Below are 16,005 nucleotides of genomic sequence, written 5' to 3'. Positions count from 1 at the left end.
CTCTGCCTTCACGGTGTTGTTTATTCAGTTGCTACACGTGCGAAGCTTTGTTTATGTGAATCGAGCGCGCCTCCACGTTTTGTAATTGTGCTTTATTCCCTAAAAATGAGTAAAATACTTAAAAGGTGTGAAAAGAAAGCGTCCTGGTCGATAAACAGAGGCGGACTGGGTCAAAAATTCTTACCCGGGAAAATTTATAGTGGCCTCATACTACGGTTTATGGCCAAAATCACACCGGCCCCCGGGGTTTCCCCGGTAAGGCTTATGGCCAGTCCGCCACTGTCGATAGCGAAAAAATATGAAACTGTGAAACGCTTTGAGCGAAATGAAAGACCATGTGATATTGCACGTGCTACAGACCTAAATGAGGCAACGCCGAGAATTACAAAGAATGCAGAGAAAATAAAAACAACTTTCATAGCAGGAACAACTCAAAGTGTCATTAAAATCCATAGATTAAGACACAAAGAATTGGAAGAGATCCAACGGTATCAACTGTTTGGATAGAAAATCAAAAAACAAGTTTGCTTACGATAGAAGCAAAAGCATTAGCAATATTTTATTACGTAATAGTCGTAATAAAATACGTAAGTATTTTATTACGATTATTTATTGTGTTTGGTAATGTTTTGGTTACAAATGTGTGTTCAGTCTTGTGTGGTCGGCACATAACCCTATTTTTCCCATAGGGCCTGTTGTTTATATTGCACGACGGTTTCTAGGAGCACAACTATCGTGTTATACGAGGTCTGACTGTACGGTACTAATGGGGGGGGGATGTTTGTGCAAACGCGCACGCGCCTGTATACGCTCGAGAAGTTCTTTAAATAAGCAAGCAAGCTCGCAACAAGGTAGATTGTCCTAAGCTTACAGTTTAAGTATTAAGAAGACGATGATGTTGTTTAGGTTAAAGTAATCATGTAATAAACTAAAGAGCAATCGAGGGCTCAATCATAATTAGCAGTAGGCAAAGCCTTATAATCTGCAGGTTACTTTGGCTTAATTAACGCTTATTGTAACAGTTAAAGTAGACGGCTCATAACATTGCGTTTTAATCTTTAAACTTACTAATTAGGAAGATAATTTTCTTTGAATCACATTGAAAATGAGAAGGGGGGGAGAAGAAAAAAAAATTATATACAGGAAACCGATGCTGAACAGCAACACAATGATTATTTAGAAATCTGTACATATATAACTACACGAGCTGTCTTCACAACCGGATATCGTGTTTCGACTGTTCTGCTCTGCTGAATAGTTTGTTTCGTTTTCCAAAATAGAAAAAATTCCCATTTTAAAAACAAATTTTCCATTTTGGAAAACGAAACAATCGGTAAGATCTTAGAAATTACGTCGGTACCGGATGAAGTACTACCTGCAACTTCCCGGTAGAGGATTTCGATCTCTTGTCTCGAGGGTGAAGACACCTGTCCCTCCTCTTTTATGCAGCGGTACGACATACCGCATCACATGCAACGATTGTGGTAGCTGCTATGTGGGGGGGGGGGGGGGAACTGCCAGAAGGCTCCTGGACCGCCTCTCAGAAAATGAAAGGGCCATTTGATTAGCTGACTCTGTACACTCTGCAGTTGCAGAGCATTATTGGTCGATGCAACACGACCTCAATCCCAGACGTGATACAGAGGCAGCTGACCAAACCCACCACTACCATCAACGACTGTGGCTTGAGTCACTGCACATATCTGGTTGTCAGAGTTTTTAACCGCAATAGAGGCGTACGGCTACACCCAATTATGGAGTCTGTGGTGTACAGCATGACAAACGCAGGCACTCAGTCCATGTATGCACCCAGCAGCCTCAACAATCACCTAGTTTTGCACATCCTCGTGCATGGTCTCTCTTTTTACTCAACACGACCACGCTCTGCACATTCCATTTGTAACGTTTCATATTTTGTGTATGTATTCGCATAGCTGATGAAGAGATACTTAAATCTCGAAAGTTCCTGTTCCTCAATCTTAGTTACATCATCAAAATTATAAAATTAGTTACTGTTCTTACCATGCGAACTGAATTTATTTACTCATCTATAGAATCCGGTAGCGCAGGCCTCTTCAATTTCAACATTAATAATGTGCAGATCCATCTGTTATTAAGGGCAGCCTATTTCTGGGAACTCTACTATGGAACCCTACAGTAGTATAAACTAGTCTGCAATTAGGCTACTACTGGAGTCAGCAAGTTAAAGCAGATTATGAGAAGTCTTTTGCTAAGAATGCACAGAAAGTATCAAAAGAATCGTTGCTTATGTTAGCACTAGAATGAAAGGAATGAAAAAATTGGCCTATTAGATATGAGTGGCATAATTAATGATGATCCTATTTAGATTTCTGGCAAACTAAATAAATATTTAGCATATACATTTATGCGTGAAGAAGTTTTTAGGAATGGGAACATCGAAGTATACGAAGTTATAACTTGGAGCTAAATGATTTTTGTTTATAACTGAGGTGAAAGCGGAAGAGAAATAAAGTAAATAAGGAACCTGGTGCTGATGAGATAATCCAATTATATTAAAAGAAGTAGCAAAAGAAATAAGCGAGATCCTGACCATAATTATGACAGCATCCTGGATTTAGAAGTTCCTATAGATGAAATGTGCAAATGTGTCTTCTGTTCACAAAAGGGGATAAGGGTAGCTTTCTGTACTATACATAACGATCCCAGACCGAATTATAACACTTATTCCAAACTTCATTTATTGTAACGGTCCCTCCATATGTAGCTTCCTCCAAGCATTTTCCTAATTCATACTAGTTCGAAAGTTGTGTAGCGTGAGTTCTCGCTCCACGGGATTTCATTTTTCCCAGAATCCAGCGCGCGCGATGTTATCACGCCAAATGACATTTGTTTTATCAACATGATGCTGAGCTGACAAACCGCAACTCTATTATGACAACGGAGGCTGTGTAACCCCTTTCAGAGAGTGAACGCACGTACAGCCACTAGCAGTATTGTCTTCATTACATGTGCTCTCGTGGTAGCACGGTGGTTACGATCATCGTCCTTCTTCCACCTCTGTGGAAAACGCGTGGGTTCGAATCGTGGCAATGACGTGTGGGAAACTTTTACGGGCTTTATATATATTGCCTTTTTTCCCCTCCCGAAAACGGTTTCTCGTTTGACCAAATAATACATACAATTACTTACACACACAGTAACAATAGTATATATTTCCAGAATGAAGCGTATTAGCACTTTGATTCGTGCAGTATCTTTTATTAGTTTTGCTTGAATTGAAAGCAGACTTACCTTCATACATCTGGGCATATTGAGGAAATCCAGCTGCACGCAACCACGCACATGTCTCTAATGCTTGTAATTCTGTGTAAAGAAAATGAAAAAAGAATTTATGGCATTTAAAATAAAATACTTGTCAATAATATTAGCAATGAAATTATTAAAATGCATATATTTTTGAAAAATGGTACATTACAATAATCACTGTCCAGTTCTACCTGTAGAATCGGGTTATGAATGCAAGAATACATTCTATTAAGTATAATAGTGGAACTATTCCCAATTCTCGCACTGAATTGCGTACATGCAGCATCCCTATGTATCTGCTCACCAGCTTTACAGTATATTACATGGTACAAGCATGTATTGTTAGTAAAGGAGCGCTCTATTTCATGAAAAGGGTAAGCGTACTTAATAAAATGACTATTCAACTGTGAAAGACAGTTCTTAATACAGTATACATACTCGTAAATTAACTCTTAAATAGTAAAGATAAAAAAGGCATTAAACAGCCATGTGAATTAGAGAAAAATTACTTGAACACTATTTTCAAAGAGGAATCGAAACGCTGCCAGTTGCAGGTCAGCCAATTGAGTAGTTGATACTTAGCGCCAAAGCAATCGTGACTATGAGGCGTCAGTATATCGTGTCTATAACTGAGTGTATTCTTCGAGTGGTCTAACCGTTTTCTGAAAAAAAAAAAAAAAAAAGTTTCCAGGAGGAAAAACCATGCAACTCTCGCCTGAGATCGACGAAATTTGAACTCGGGCCTTTTTTACTCGGTGTGGGAGGGCGATATATACATATACTGTACATTGTGTTTTTCTACTTCTTATACTGTTTAATTAAACTGATAGAACAACTCGATATTTGTGGAACAAGGTTTCCTAACTAATTTTTTTCCGTTACATACAGTATGTAACGTAGCGTGAAATTTTGCAGCGGTGTACACGCCACAGGTCAGGAACCACTGCTCTAGAGGCACACTGAATATCCATTTTATAGAGCGATAATAGGATGCTAAGGTGAATATTATATCAAATTAAACCATGAAAAATGGTTAAATATAATATAAGAACTGTATCTGTTTAGCAGAATTCATGTTGTCATTTATAGGACCAACAGAAATCAGCATGTCTAAGCAACCAAGGGCCACTATTTAAAATTGAAGTATTTAAGAGACAAATTATTATTCTGATAATACTTCTACAAAAGTCATTAGCGAAATCGCTTCCGGAAGAGAGGGATTTCACAACAGATGTTTGCACAAACGCACCAACGAAGTTAATAAAAACGATTACCGTCTGCAATTTCAGTAAAAATAGCGAGAAAACATTTCCGTTTTCAAAACATGTACCGCATAAATTAAGACAACCATACACAGTTTGCTGTCGAATTAACGACATATGCCATTCTACAATAGCCAGGTGATAATTAGTCAACCTGTAGCGCTTACAACTGTACAAGTCTTATTCTGTATTCACGATCATTCACAATAGTAAGAGAAAATATAGATGTACTGTTTTCATTTCTCAGATGTGTGAAATCGCAATTTTCCTCTCCTTCGAAGTTGTTTTTAAAACAGCAGATAAAATAGTGTACGGTACATACTGAAATTAACTTTGCGTAACTTTTTATATATGAGCAACGTTGCAATGTTTCAAAGGGATAAAATAACGTAACATGAATTGAAAATAAACGCCCTCGTGTAACGCAGTGGTTGTGAGAACGTCCTTCCCACACCGGGTGAAAAATGCCTAAGTTCAAATCCCGTCAACGATGCAAGGAATTTTTAAGGGCTTTTTTCACAACGTGGCTGAAATAGTCCGTCTCAGGCGAGGGTTGCATGGTTTTATCACCAACTCAGGTTTTCATCTAGCATGGTGAGAGAATTCGGAAAGTTTCATCCCATCTAGAGCTAAAGTGGGATGAAGACCTAAATTTCAAAGGAATACTTCCTAAAGACCGAGAATTAATGAAAACCTATGCGGCATTCCGCGAAGAACTCGACGGCTGCTAAACTGATCGGTCAATACATTGAGAGATGTCTTACACCTTTATATCCCTCCGAAATCGTCCTAGTCACCTGCCTTTCATCATATTGGATTCTGCGGTGGCTGAACCGTTCACCATCTCGATATCTAATCTTCTAGTCAATTTAGGCGCGTTTCCTTGAAGCTCATTGTTCTCGATAAAAATCTGTCCACACTCGCACAGCTGCTACGAATTTATGCGTGGAAGACATATCTTCCACGGATAGGAGGGCACCACGGAGATAATATTATCTCATTCCCCAAAAACGAAATAGAAACCAGCAGAACCTCCCACTCACTAACCTGGAATCCCTTCTTAAAGACACTTTTAGTGTCTTTAAGTAGGGACACTATTCAGAATTTCAGCACCCTATACATTGATCAAAATAAGTTTGAAGACAAAGCATACAGATACCAAATTCTACATCAAATCGGCAGAATTATCTTAATTTCTGAGTAAAATATAGTATGTAAATAAGTACAGTATACAGTAGTATGTATAATATCTATCTATCTACATAAATTATGTATTTGAATCGTAATAACATAATGAAATGGGTAACGTGAATTTATATGTATGTCAATTCCTACATATTTCTATTTCAATATAATGGATATTATTAATATTTTAAATACAGTATCTTGAGAATTTACATAAAATTGCATGCTGTAAATAATCAAATACTTGTACTCCTCCTAGCCTATTGGCAGTACAGGGAATGAACCTATGGTGAATAAACAGACCGTAATAATAACCACTGCAGATTAATATGGCTTCTGTCTAAAAGTTATGGTAGGGTCAGCCACAGAAAGCTACTCCTATGAGGCGCCATTCGATGTCCATACAGGTTACCAGTTATTTGAAGAAAATCTTTTAAGAAATCCTTACTCTTCCTCCGACAACACAAGAAAAGGTTACAAATTTAAACTGAAAAAGAATGATTGTAGGCTAGATGTGAGAAAAATTTCTTTTTAGTCAAACAATAATTGGATTGTTGGAATGAACTTCCATCTGACGTTGTGGAAGTGGGTAAGTTGAATAATTTTAAGGATGGATTAGATAAATTGTTTAAAGGGTATGTACAGAAAAGATTATTAGTTTTATTTTAGGCTGATGTACATGCTAGCTTCCTTGCATTATTTGTCACTATCAATACTAAAATTGGCTTTTATTATAGAAAGTGGGCGCACATTTGGCTTGAATAACAATACTGGCTCTTCTTGAAACTTTCGACTAGTTCACGACGGTAAAACTGCAACGGAAAAATCTGGCAAACTACTTAGATTCGGCCAATTCAATTCTCCGTTTGCCCATTCGCTAAAGCAGCACGTTATCGCACTGTGGACGTTTCACTTCAGAGCCATAAAAATTTTCTCCGCTCTCAAGCAAACACTGAAGAATTTGTTAGGTCACGGAAATCTACTGATATCCGTGAACAAGATTAGCGGCTCATTGACATAATAATCTCATAAGCAATAGATTCCTCGTGTTCTGGGTTTTATGATTTAACAACGCATAAGACTGAGGTAACGAGTCACTAAATATGTTTAACATTTAGTGATTGTTTTTAAAACTTTTAAATATTCGTTTATAAACAATAATATCAACACAGCAACTTTCATCCATTCATATTTTCCCATATTCTGCCTACAAGCTTAAGTTTTCCAGTGAATTGCGGCAGTCCCAAATGCATACAGAAGACATCATCTATTGTGTAAAAAGTTGTGTTGTCACAGAACGCTCGAAATATTGGAATTTCTTCCAGAGGAAATAATTTTATTTTAATTGTACTGTACAATATGTATTGCAAAATATTTGCTGTAGGTTATCTTTCTCTGTTTAACTGTGCCTTTGAAAACCTATTCTGCAAATGTGACCTTTCAGGATGGGGGATTAAGCTTGAAAAAAAAAAATCACAGTGAGCTAAATCTGAACTGGAGGGTATGGCGATGCCCAGTGATGTAGGAAATTCTTGAATGGAAATCGGAGTGTGCGGAGGCGTTGTCATGAGGCAAGCGCCAATTCCCTGAAGCCCACTTTTGCGGATGTCTTCTCCGCACCGCATCGCGCAATCGCAGTAGAACTGTTTTGTAGTATTCCTGGCTCACTGTTTGTCCATGCGCGGAAAATTTATAACAAATAATATTGAGAGACAAAAAATACGATGTTTTTCGCATTTCATGGAGATTATCTTCTTTTTTTTTTTTTTTTTTTTACCTTGTAGAAGACGAAGCCATCCATCGAGAGGATCTGGCCTTTGTTTTCGGGTTGTAGTAGTGGCATGTGATGCAAGAAAGCAAGTGTATGAGCTTATGCAGCATCAGTCAAAAAAAAAAAAAAAACACACCATTCCCTCTAAATGCCTCTCCAGTTCCTCCTTAAATTTATTCAACCTATCAACTTCCACAACGACAGATGGAAGTTTGTTCCAGCAATTAACCACCCGCTGGCTAAAGGCAAATTTCCGCACATCTATTCTACATCTATCCTTTCTTAATTTGAATTCATGCCCCCCCTTAGGTTCGTAATCTGAACAAGTGGAAGGATCGCATCAGAATTCAGCGTGCTCAACCCATTCAAGGCCTTATACACCTCAATCAGATCACCGCGCAGGTGCCTAGTCTCCAGCCACTGTAATTTGCAGAACATAAGCCTCTTTTGGTAAGAGGATACCTTCATTCCCCTCACCAATCTTGTTGGCCTTCTCTGTACACTCAAGCAAATCTACATCCTTCCTAAAATGAGGTCTCCACTGTACGCAGTACTCAAGGCGTGGTCTGACCATTGCCTTATACAGAGGGACAATTACCTCCTTTTCCCTGCTAGAAAATTCCCATATATCATTGACAAAACCACATGACCTGCCCTGGCAGCCTGTCTGCATTGCTCAGAAAACTTCATTGACTGCACAATTACTCCCAGGTCTTTTTCATTTTCTACCACGTTAAGTGTAGTACCACACAGTTGGTACGTTTCTCTGGGGTTACTTCTACCCATATGCAGTACTTTGCATTTGTCAAGGTTAAACTTCAGTTGCCACTTCTTAGCCCATCTGCCCAAATTATCTAGATCCTGTTGCAGTAGCACACTGCCATTACTGTAATTAACAACCCTGCCAACCTTTGTATCATCTGCAAACTTCGACATTAAGCCTGATATACCTTCATCAATATCATTGATAAATATACAAAACAACAGTGGACCCAACACCGAACCCTGTGGAACTCCACTAATAACATTAGTCCACGAAGAGCAGCACCCATTGATTGCCACTCTCTGTCTTTTCCCACTTAACCATCCTTTAATCCATTGTAGCAACTTACCCTTAATACCATTCTGCTCCAATTTGTACAATAGTCTTCCATGCGCAACAGTGTGAAAAGCTTTTCTGAAATCCAAATATATGATATCAAAATTATTTTTTGCATCCAGTTCCTTTGTAACCACATCATAATATCCTATCAAATTTGTCAGACATGACTTTCCCTTAACAAACCCATGATGTGTCTGAATTATTGCTGCAGTCTTGTCTAGATGATCCTGCAATGCATCTTTAACCAGTGACTCTATTATTTTACCCGGAACAGAAGTTAAACAACTGGTCTGTAATTACTCGTGTCACCCTTCGATCCCCCTTTGTGAATTGGGGATACAGTTCAGTAGTCATATACCCACAATGATGAAGACCAAGTGTGGGTCAGTAGCTGTAGCACACTGATGAAGTTCTTGGCATTCAAGAACTCGCATGTCAGAAGCTTCATCACTCTCTCTCTGATCATCAGTAAGGATACGAGGCACAAACTTCGCTCACATTCCCAAAGCGAGTAACTGAATCGTTGAACGGGCTAACCAGGTGAGTAAAGTGCTTGCCTGGCAACCCAAAGGTAAAGTATATAAAGTGTGTTTAGGGTCAAACGGCACCAGGGGTTTCCCCCATCTCTGCGTTGTTTTCATTTTGGGTGAACCAGTTCGCTGGGAAATGCCAGAGAATTGAAAGTGTATGGATATTGTATATGTGTAGTGTCATGCACCGTTGTTCATCTGGTCGTTTAGCCGCTTGACCCCTACTGCGGCCCAACGTTGCCCCACTTTCGCCCCGTGGAGGCAGACCAGGAAACACCAGTAGACTAAGATTTACTCTGGCAGATCCTGCCGCTTAATTTCCTGAGATTTCGGCAGCTAGGACCTAAAAAAAAAAGGGAGGGGGGGAATATATACAGGGTGATTCACTACCAGTGCGACAAACTTGCAGGAGGTGTAGGGGGCACAAAGACGAATCGGAATCACATAGCATTGCAGGGTCCGAAATGCCTTGGTCATGTGGTAGAGGACGTTGAACGGGAGGTCGCGTGAACAGCGATCCCGCTGGAAGTCAGCATTTGCGAACCGGTTCCCGAGGCAGTAGGATGGAGGAGTATTCAAACATTGAACTGGCCGACATGCACCTCGCGTATGGAGCTGCAGACTGTAACGCCCGTTACGCCCGTTGCAGACTGTAACGGGCGTGCCGCTCTGCGCTTTTACCAGGAACGTTTCCCGCACAGGCGTGCTCCTCATCATACGATTTTAATCGTATGATGAGGTTGTTTCACGAGAGGTACCTAGAGCGAACGACGAGGACGCCAGACAATGAGGAGAATGTCCTACGTCTTGCAGAAGGCAATCCGAGTACGAGTACTCGAGCGATAGGCCAACGATTGGGTATTTCCCAAGCCACTGTATGGAGGATACTGTCAACAAACCAAATGAGTTTATACCATTTGCAACGCGTCCAATCATTGGAGCCTGCGGATTATCCACTCCGGAGGACTTTTGCTACTTGGTTTCTTCAACAGAAACGGTTCGCAAATGCTGAGTTCTAGCGGGATCGCTGTTCACGCGACCTCCCGTTCAACGTCCTCTACCGCATGATGAAGGCATTTCGGACCCTGCAATGCTATGTGATTCCGATTCGTCTTTGTGCCCCCTACACCTCTTGCAAGTTTGTTGCACTGGTAGTGAATCACCCTGTATGTATATATATATATATATATATATATATATATATTATTTATTTATTTATTTATTTATTTTGGTAAATTCGATGAGGAATAACGCTAAGTTTTTGAAAGGCTGAGTGCATGGGCGAAAAACGTAATTTGGAAATGATTAAATCAATTCCGACGTGTAGGGCATTCGATTGCGTATGTGCAGGTAGAGTGGGTGGAGAGACTGTAGTCTGGGAGAGAAAAGACAGACGTATTGAGTCGAGAGAGGAAGCGACCCCAAGTTACAGTGGGGCATGCCCATGCCCCACCAGAAGGAAAAGTGGGAACGGCGAGGAGACAATAAGACCTTCTTCCCCCCCCCGCCGGGGATAGGGGTATTAAAGATGAAGGAGGCTAGGGCGCCCTCTTCAAGTCGACAAATGGCGTTTGGCAGCTGTGCTGCGTTAAGTCTCTTTTTTTCAGTGTCGAGTCGATTTCAATCCAGTCGCTCATGGGGCCTTGTGTTTTTCACTTTCTTGTCTCAGGGTTTTTCTCTGTAGTAACTCCATTAGATGGTATTTTATGTTCTTGTACAATTTAACTTGTGGTGGTCTTTCGTCAGACACGATTTATGGTAATTAGCAGTTTTTTCCTCTCGAAGAGGTCCTGCGCATATTGAGAAAGTGCTCTGTATTCCTCTTCTGTGTCAATGAAGTGGGATTCCAGTCCTTTCGAAAGGTAGTGTATTTTTGTGATTAGGATACCTCTGAGATCTTCGTATTCTGGGCAGTCGTAGACCAAGTGGTTCCAGTTCTCGCCCTCCCCACACGTGCAGTTGGGGTCCTCAACAAGGCTGAACCCGAGCAGCTTCTCCTTAAAGGGGCCATGACCAGTAAGGAGCGAAGTCAAGTGCTTCCCCGGAAAGTATCAGGCCGGTTGCTTGGGGTATATTTTGCTGAGGTCGGGGAGGAATTTTCGTGTGATTTCTCCTTTTGTTGGACCGATACAACCCAGAGGTCGCAGGTTCTAATCCCGCCTCGGGCTTGGATCAGAGTAAAATGCAAAAACTTTGGGAGGTGCATTATGGCCATAGAAGCCGATACGCCAACAACTAACAAAAAAAAAAAAAAAAAAAAGTAACTGAATCATTTAGTTTTTGAAGTTGAAGGTCAGAGCGAAGATTACCGACGGACGGACAAGTGACCCTCTAAACTTTGCACACACTGAAAAGTCTTAAAACAACACATAGCATTTTCTCCGAAAACTGTTTTTAACATCTCGTTGATTTCTGTTGCATTCGCTCTGTAATTGAATCAAAATTTGATGCAAAGCTGTTACTCAATAAAATCACTCATTATAAAAATGTGACGAACGCAAAACACACTTTCTATTCAACGCGCGCTAATACAGACTGACTGCAGATAAAGTGATTCACACGCTACTAGGTTGCAAGTCATTAAGTTTCAACGCAGTTTCAACATACAAAGTCAATTCCCGAACTTTTGATCACACTTCGTATATACTAGAAGCTGTAACCAGTTCCAAATATAAGCAATGTATCATATATATATTTTATTATTTTTTAAATTTATTTCTATCTATGTATATTTTTAGGAGTATAATGCGCTTTTATCAACGATATTACTTTTAACCTGCCGTTCATAGCGGTGCACGTAATTACAAAGACCAAATACGACCTTCACAAATAATGACAATGGTGTAATTCGAACCTATTAGCTTAATAGGCGCAAGAATAAAAGCAAGCATAAACGTTCGTTACAACCTATACTTGTGATTTTACTGCCAAATAACGTGCGCCATAAGTACAGGTAGGACAGAGGCAGGGTGTGGCTGCATTTTCGACGAGTCATTTCAAATTGAAATGCACTGCATTAATTCACAATTGTGCAAATATAACAAACGCACAAGGTTTCCCACATGTCCATTTGTGCCCCCCACTTCACTTTCCGAAGAAATTAATAATGAGGCATTCATTTTTCATGACTAACACTAGTACTGCTTGTATTCCTAGGAGAGTCAGGAGTTTTAAGTTGCCAAATTTTATGTATTTTTTATTTGTCATGATCAAAAGATATTTTTGAAAGAAAACTGTTAAATTTCTGTGTAATTCATAATGCTTGCCCTTATTTTCGTTTCATTCTTAAACAAAATATATTCGTAATGGTTAAATAATAATTATTAATTGAATAATGAATGGTTTTCAAAACTATTTTCTCTTAACCTTATTTCTCTTAACTATTATTTTCATCTCTTAACCCTTGACTGGTGAGGTGCTAATGTTGGGACAATAAATATGAAGCGAGAATGTTGTTGTTTGTATTGATTATTTCAGATTTTTAATCAGCGTCTATTCTTTAAAATAGAAGTATAGTTACTTGAGAGAAAAACTGTTTGCTACCTTGTAGTTTACTTCTAAGCGAAACAAATTTATAAAAAAAGTGTTTATATGTTGTTGCACTGTATATATATATATATATATATATATATATATATATACAGTGCAACAAAACCTAAAACATCCATAGAAAATTGCCGGAGATAAATGTTAGAAGGCAAAGTGTGAGGAGAAACTTGCACCGAAATCTCTAATTGTTTTCAAAACAAACTCCTTGTTTGGACTTGAAACTAACAGATTATGGGAACAGTTTTCGCTACCATCACACTATGCTGAACAGCTCCGAAGACAATCAAATATATCATAACAACACTCATCATAATATATAATGAGACTTATTTCGATTTAAAGGCAAAGTCAACATACAGCTATAGTTGCTTTTGCATTTAAACAGTTTAATAGAGGATCCTGTAACGCCTTCAGTTTAGTGCTTTTGAATGACGTGTGTATTCACGTATTTAAATTTAAAAATTCTTGGATTACTGAACCATACAATTTCAATGAAATCACTGAAACAGACAGGAAAAAATGAATTGAACGACAGCATGTTTGAGATCCCTATTATAAATAGTTTAGTGCTGGCCATATTGAAAAGTTTGGGGACTCCTCCTTTGTAGAGAGTGAAAGACTATCAGTCTTGTTGGATAATACGGCTCCAGAGTTTTATTTCGTTGATAACTTATATATTGTATATGCTGTGTATAATATTGTTTCCTATGAAGCAATCGATGGACAGGAATTGCTCAATCTTAAAGACAAGTGGGATGAAATGGTTCCTAAATCAAAGTTTAAACAGAAAGGAAACTGGATTCCAAGAGAATGCGAATAACTAAGACATCTCTCGCTCCCCAAATTCCAGTTGCTATATGTAATATGTTTACAAATAGAACGTAATGGTTTTATTACTGTTCGAGCGTAAAGTGACACCGTCAGCTAAGAAACAACTGCGAGAGTGTCGCCCACGGGCGTTGAGTTTATTGATAACTCGCTCTTCCTCTTCCCTGGCAGTAGGTACCAGTGAATTGCTTTAAGCTGATTTAGCTGGAAACAGCTGAAGTCAGCTGCTGATAAACAATCACAGTTTGCGAAGGGCAATTATAATCGGCTTTACAGTGATCAGTTAAGAATTGCAGTTTCGTAGTACCAATTACGACTTCGTAGGCGTTTCGATCTTTGTTCAGTGACAAAAAGTCCTTGAAATGATGGTTCTCTGTTATTGCAAACACTTTTGCTACTATTATCAATACCCTTGGCCTTGTCGCAAACCTTTTAATCTCTTCCTGATACTTCTAATCCATGTTTATCTTAACGTTTCTTGTACATAAATGGCAGCTTCGAATTTGTAGCAAAGCACTTAACCAACTCGCAAATCTACATTAAATCCGCATAGTACTGATCAATCATATAAGGTAATCAGGTTAATGTGTCTCCTTATGTTTTGTCGTCTTCTAAAGATGCGATTTGAGAGAGACTGGAAATACGGTCATAAAGACATTAGTTATGTCCAGTGAGTCTCTCGTCATGTTCTGTCTCGATCAAATACCGTGACTTCAGAGTCTGGGAATCGATTAATTTGTGTCTGTTTGCACACAAATAATAATACTATCTTAAAGTCACTCTAGTCTGATGATTACCTAAACGGAGTCCACTAAACGTATCCGGTGGAAGGAAATGATATTCAAATTAAAAACCGGTCATGGTATTAAAGTTAACGTTCGTGCAAAAAAGCAAACCCATGAACATTTCAATAAGGTCAAATATTGATATCAAGTAATGAAAATTTTAACATCTTACCTATCTCACCGCAACTGCTTACCTACACATCCATACCTACACTTGCTCTAAAGGCCTCTTGGCCTACGTGACCCATTCTCTCCGACTTGACCCTAACTCTCCCCTGGAAAAATCACACTTGACTTTTGTACTTAGAGGACACATGGCAGCACAGGTGTGCATCACCTGCACTCGTAGCCACTACAGCAATGTAAATAAATAGTTCTTTCCTTAAGGGACTAAGCTGAAGGGCTTCCATTCCCCTAATATATTATACATATCTCTACTTAGTTTTAAAGATTATTTTAAGAACAAAAAATTCAGTGTAATCCCCTGTGTTTTGCTTTGACTGTATGCGAATAGTAATCAGAGGCAATACTGAAGAATATAATTTCGGGAAGGAGCATACAGAAAGTGCAAATTTCCGAAAAATAACACTTCGAAAGACCCACCCCCGAATATTTTTATTTTTTGCATCTCGCTGCAATTCTTGTGTTTGGAGTATGAAAATTCTAGAAATAATTTTCATCAAGGAAATAATATAACCGCTTTTGTCTGATTTTAGGTGCTCATTGATCAAATATGTAACCGTCACTTGGATATCTATTATACATTTTCAATAATACAGTACTTGATATTATTCCCAGAAGGGAATGCAGCTTTTCTATAAATTAACACAAAAAGCACCCAAGTGCACTATTACCTGAGTAACAATTTCCATAATTGCATTAGTGTGTTGGTTAGAAACTGCTAACCTGGCACGAGATTACCGCTATGGGAACAAAATCGACATTGACATTTTTATGTGTGTAGGATTCTGTGGAGGCGTGTTCATTACTGATCTCAGCTTCAGATAATACTGTGCACGGCTTTTAAACTTTACTGCATTAATTTTGAAAAACGAAAAAAATGCAATTAAAAGAGACAAGCTTAGGTGGTGCAAGTAACGTATTCCGCACTGCATTGCAATCTCATACTAAAGCCTCGGCATGTCCACATATATTGATCTGAGAAGTAAGCTACTAATGAGTTAAGGTACTTTCATAAATAAAATACATGAAATCACCTATGTACCGGAGATTATATACTGTACCTTGGGAATGCACGAAGTGCTTTTCCTACCCTATAATTATCTGCTATGTTTTATCACTTGTATAACGAAAGGCCCAATCGTTTCAGATTGGGCAATGGCCGACCTATTTCGTTTCTGAACTGCTTCCTTCCCACTCAGTGTACTCGATCTTTTTGACACTGACCCGTCACTTATTCCAAGTTCTATAGGAGGTTAGGGTGATAGGGTAACAACATGCATGAGTAGACCTAACAATCTGCTTTATGTATATGCTTATTACTAGCGTCAAACAAGAAGTTTACAGGTGGAGGGAGCAAAACAAATGAGCTAATGACTCATGTTAACGGTAAAAATAACAGGCTGAAGAAACGTGAAGGTCAACAACAGAATATCCTGAACTGTACTACGTATTAAATATATTATGGGAATACTACGCATTGTGAATGGCGGGTGGTACTCTTTGCCGTACTGCGCAAATATTT

General features: G+C 39.0%; 1 protein-coding gene across 1 annotated transcript in view; it reads right to left on the bottom strand.

Moving 5' to 3' along the window:
• Positions 1-16,005, bottom strand: part of cv-c (RhoGTPase activating protein) — a 534,147-nt gene that overhangs the window by 81,870 nt on the left and 436,272 nt on the right. The window contains exon 7 of the mRNA XM_090369318.1: positions 3,274-3,345. Within this exon, the coding sequence (XP_090225444.1) occupies positions 3,274-3,345 (72 nt within the window). The remainder of the gene's footprint in view (positions 1-3,273; positions 3,346-16,005) is intronic.

The sequence above is a fragment of the Mastigoproctus giganteus genome, chromosome 3, assembly GCF_048544385.1.
Source record: "Mastigoproctus giganteus isolate SK-2022 chromosome 3, ASM4854438v1, whole genome shotgun sequence".
Lineage (NCBI taxonomy): Eukaryota > Metazoa > Arthropoda > Arachnida > Uropygi > Thelyphonidae > Mastigoproctus > Mastigoproctus giganteus.
This window is presented reverse-complemented; position numbering and strand designations above follow the sequence as displayed.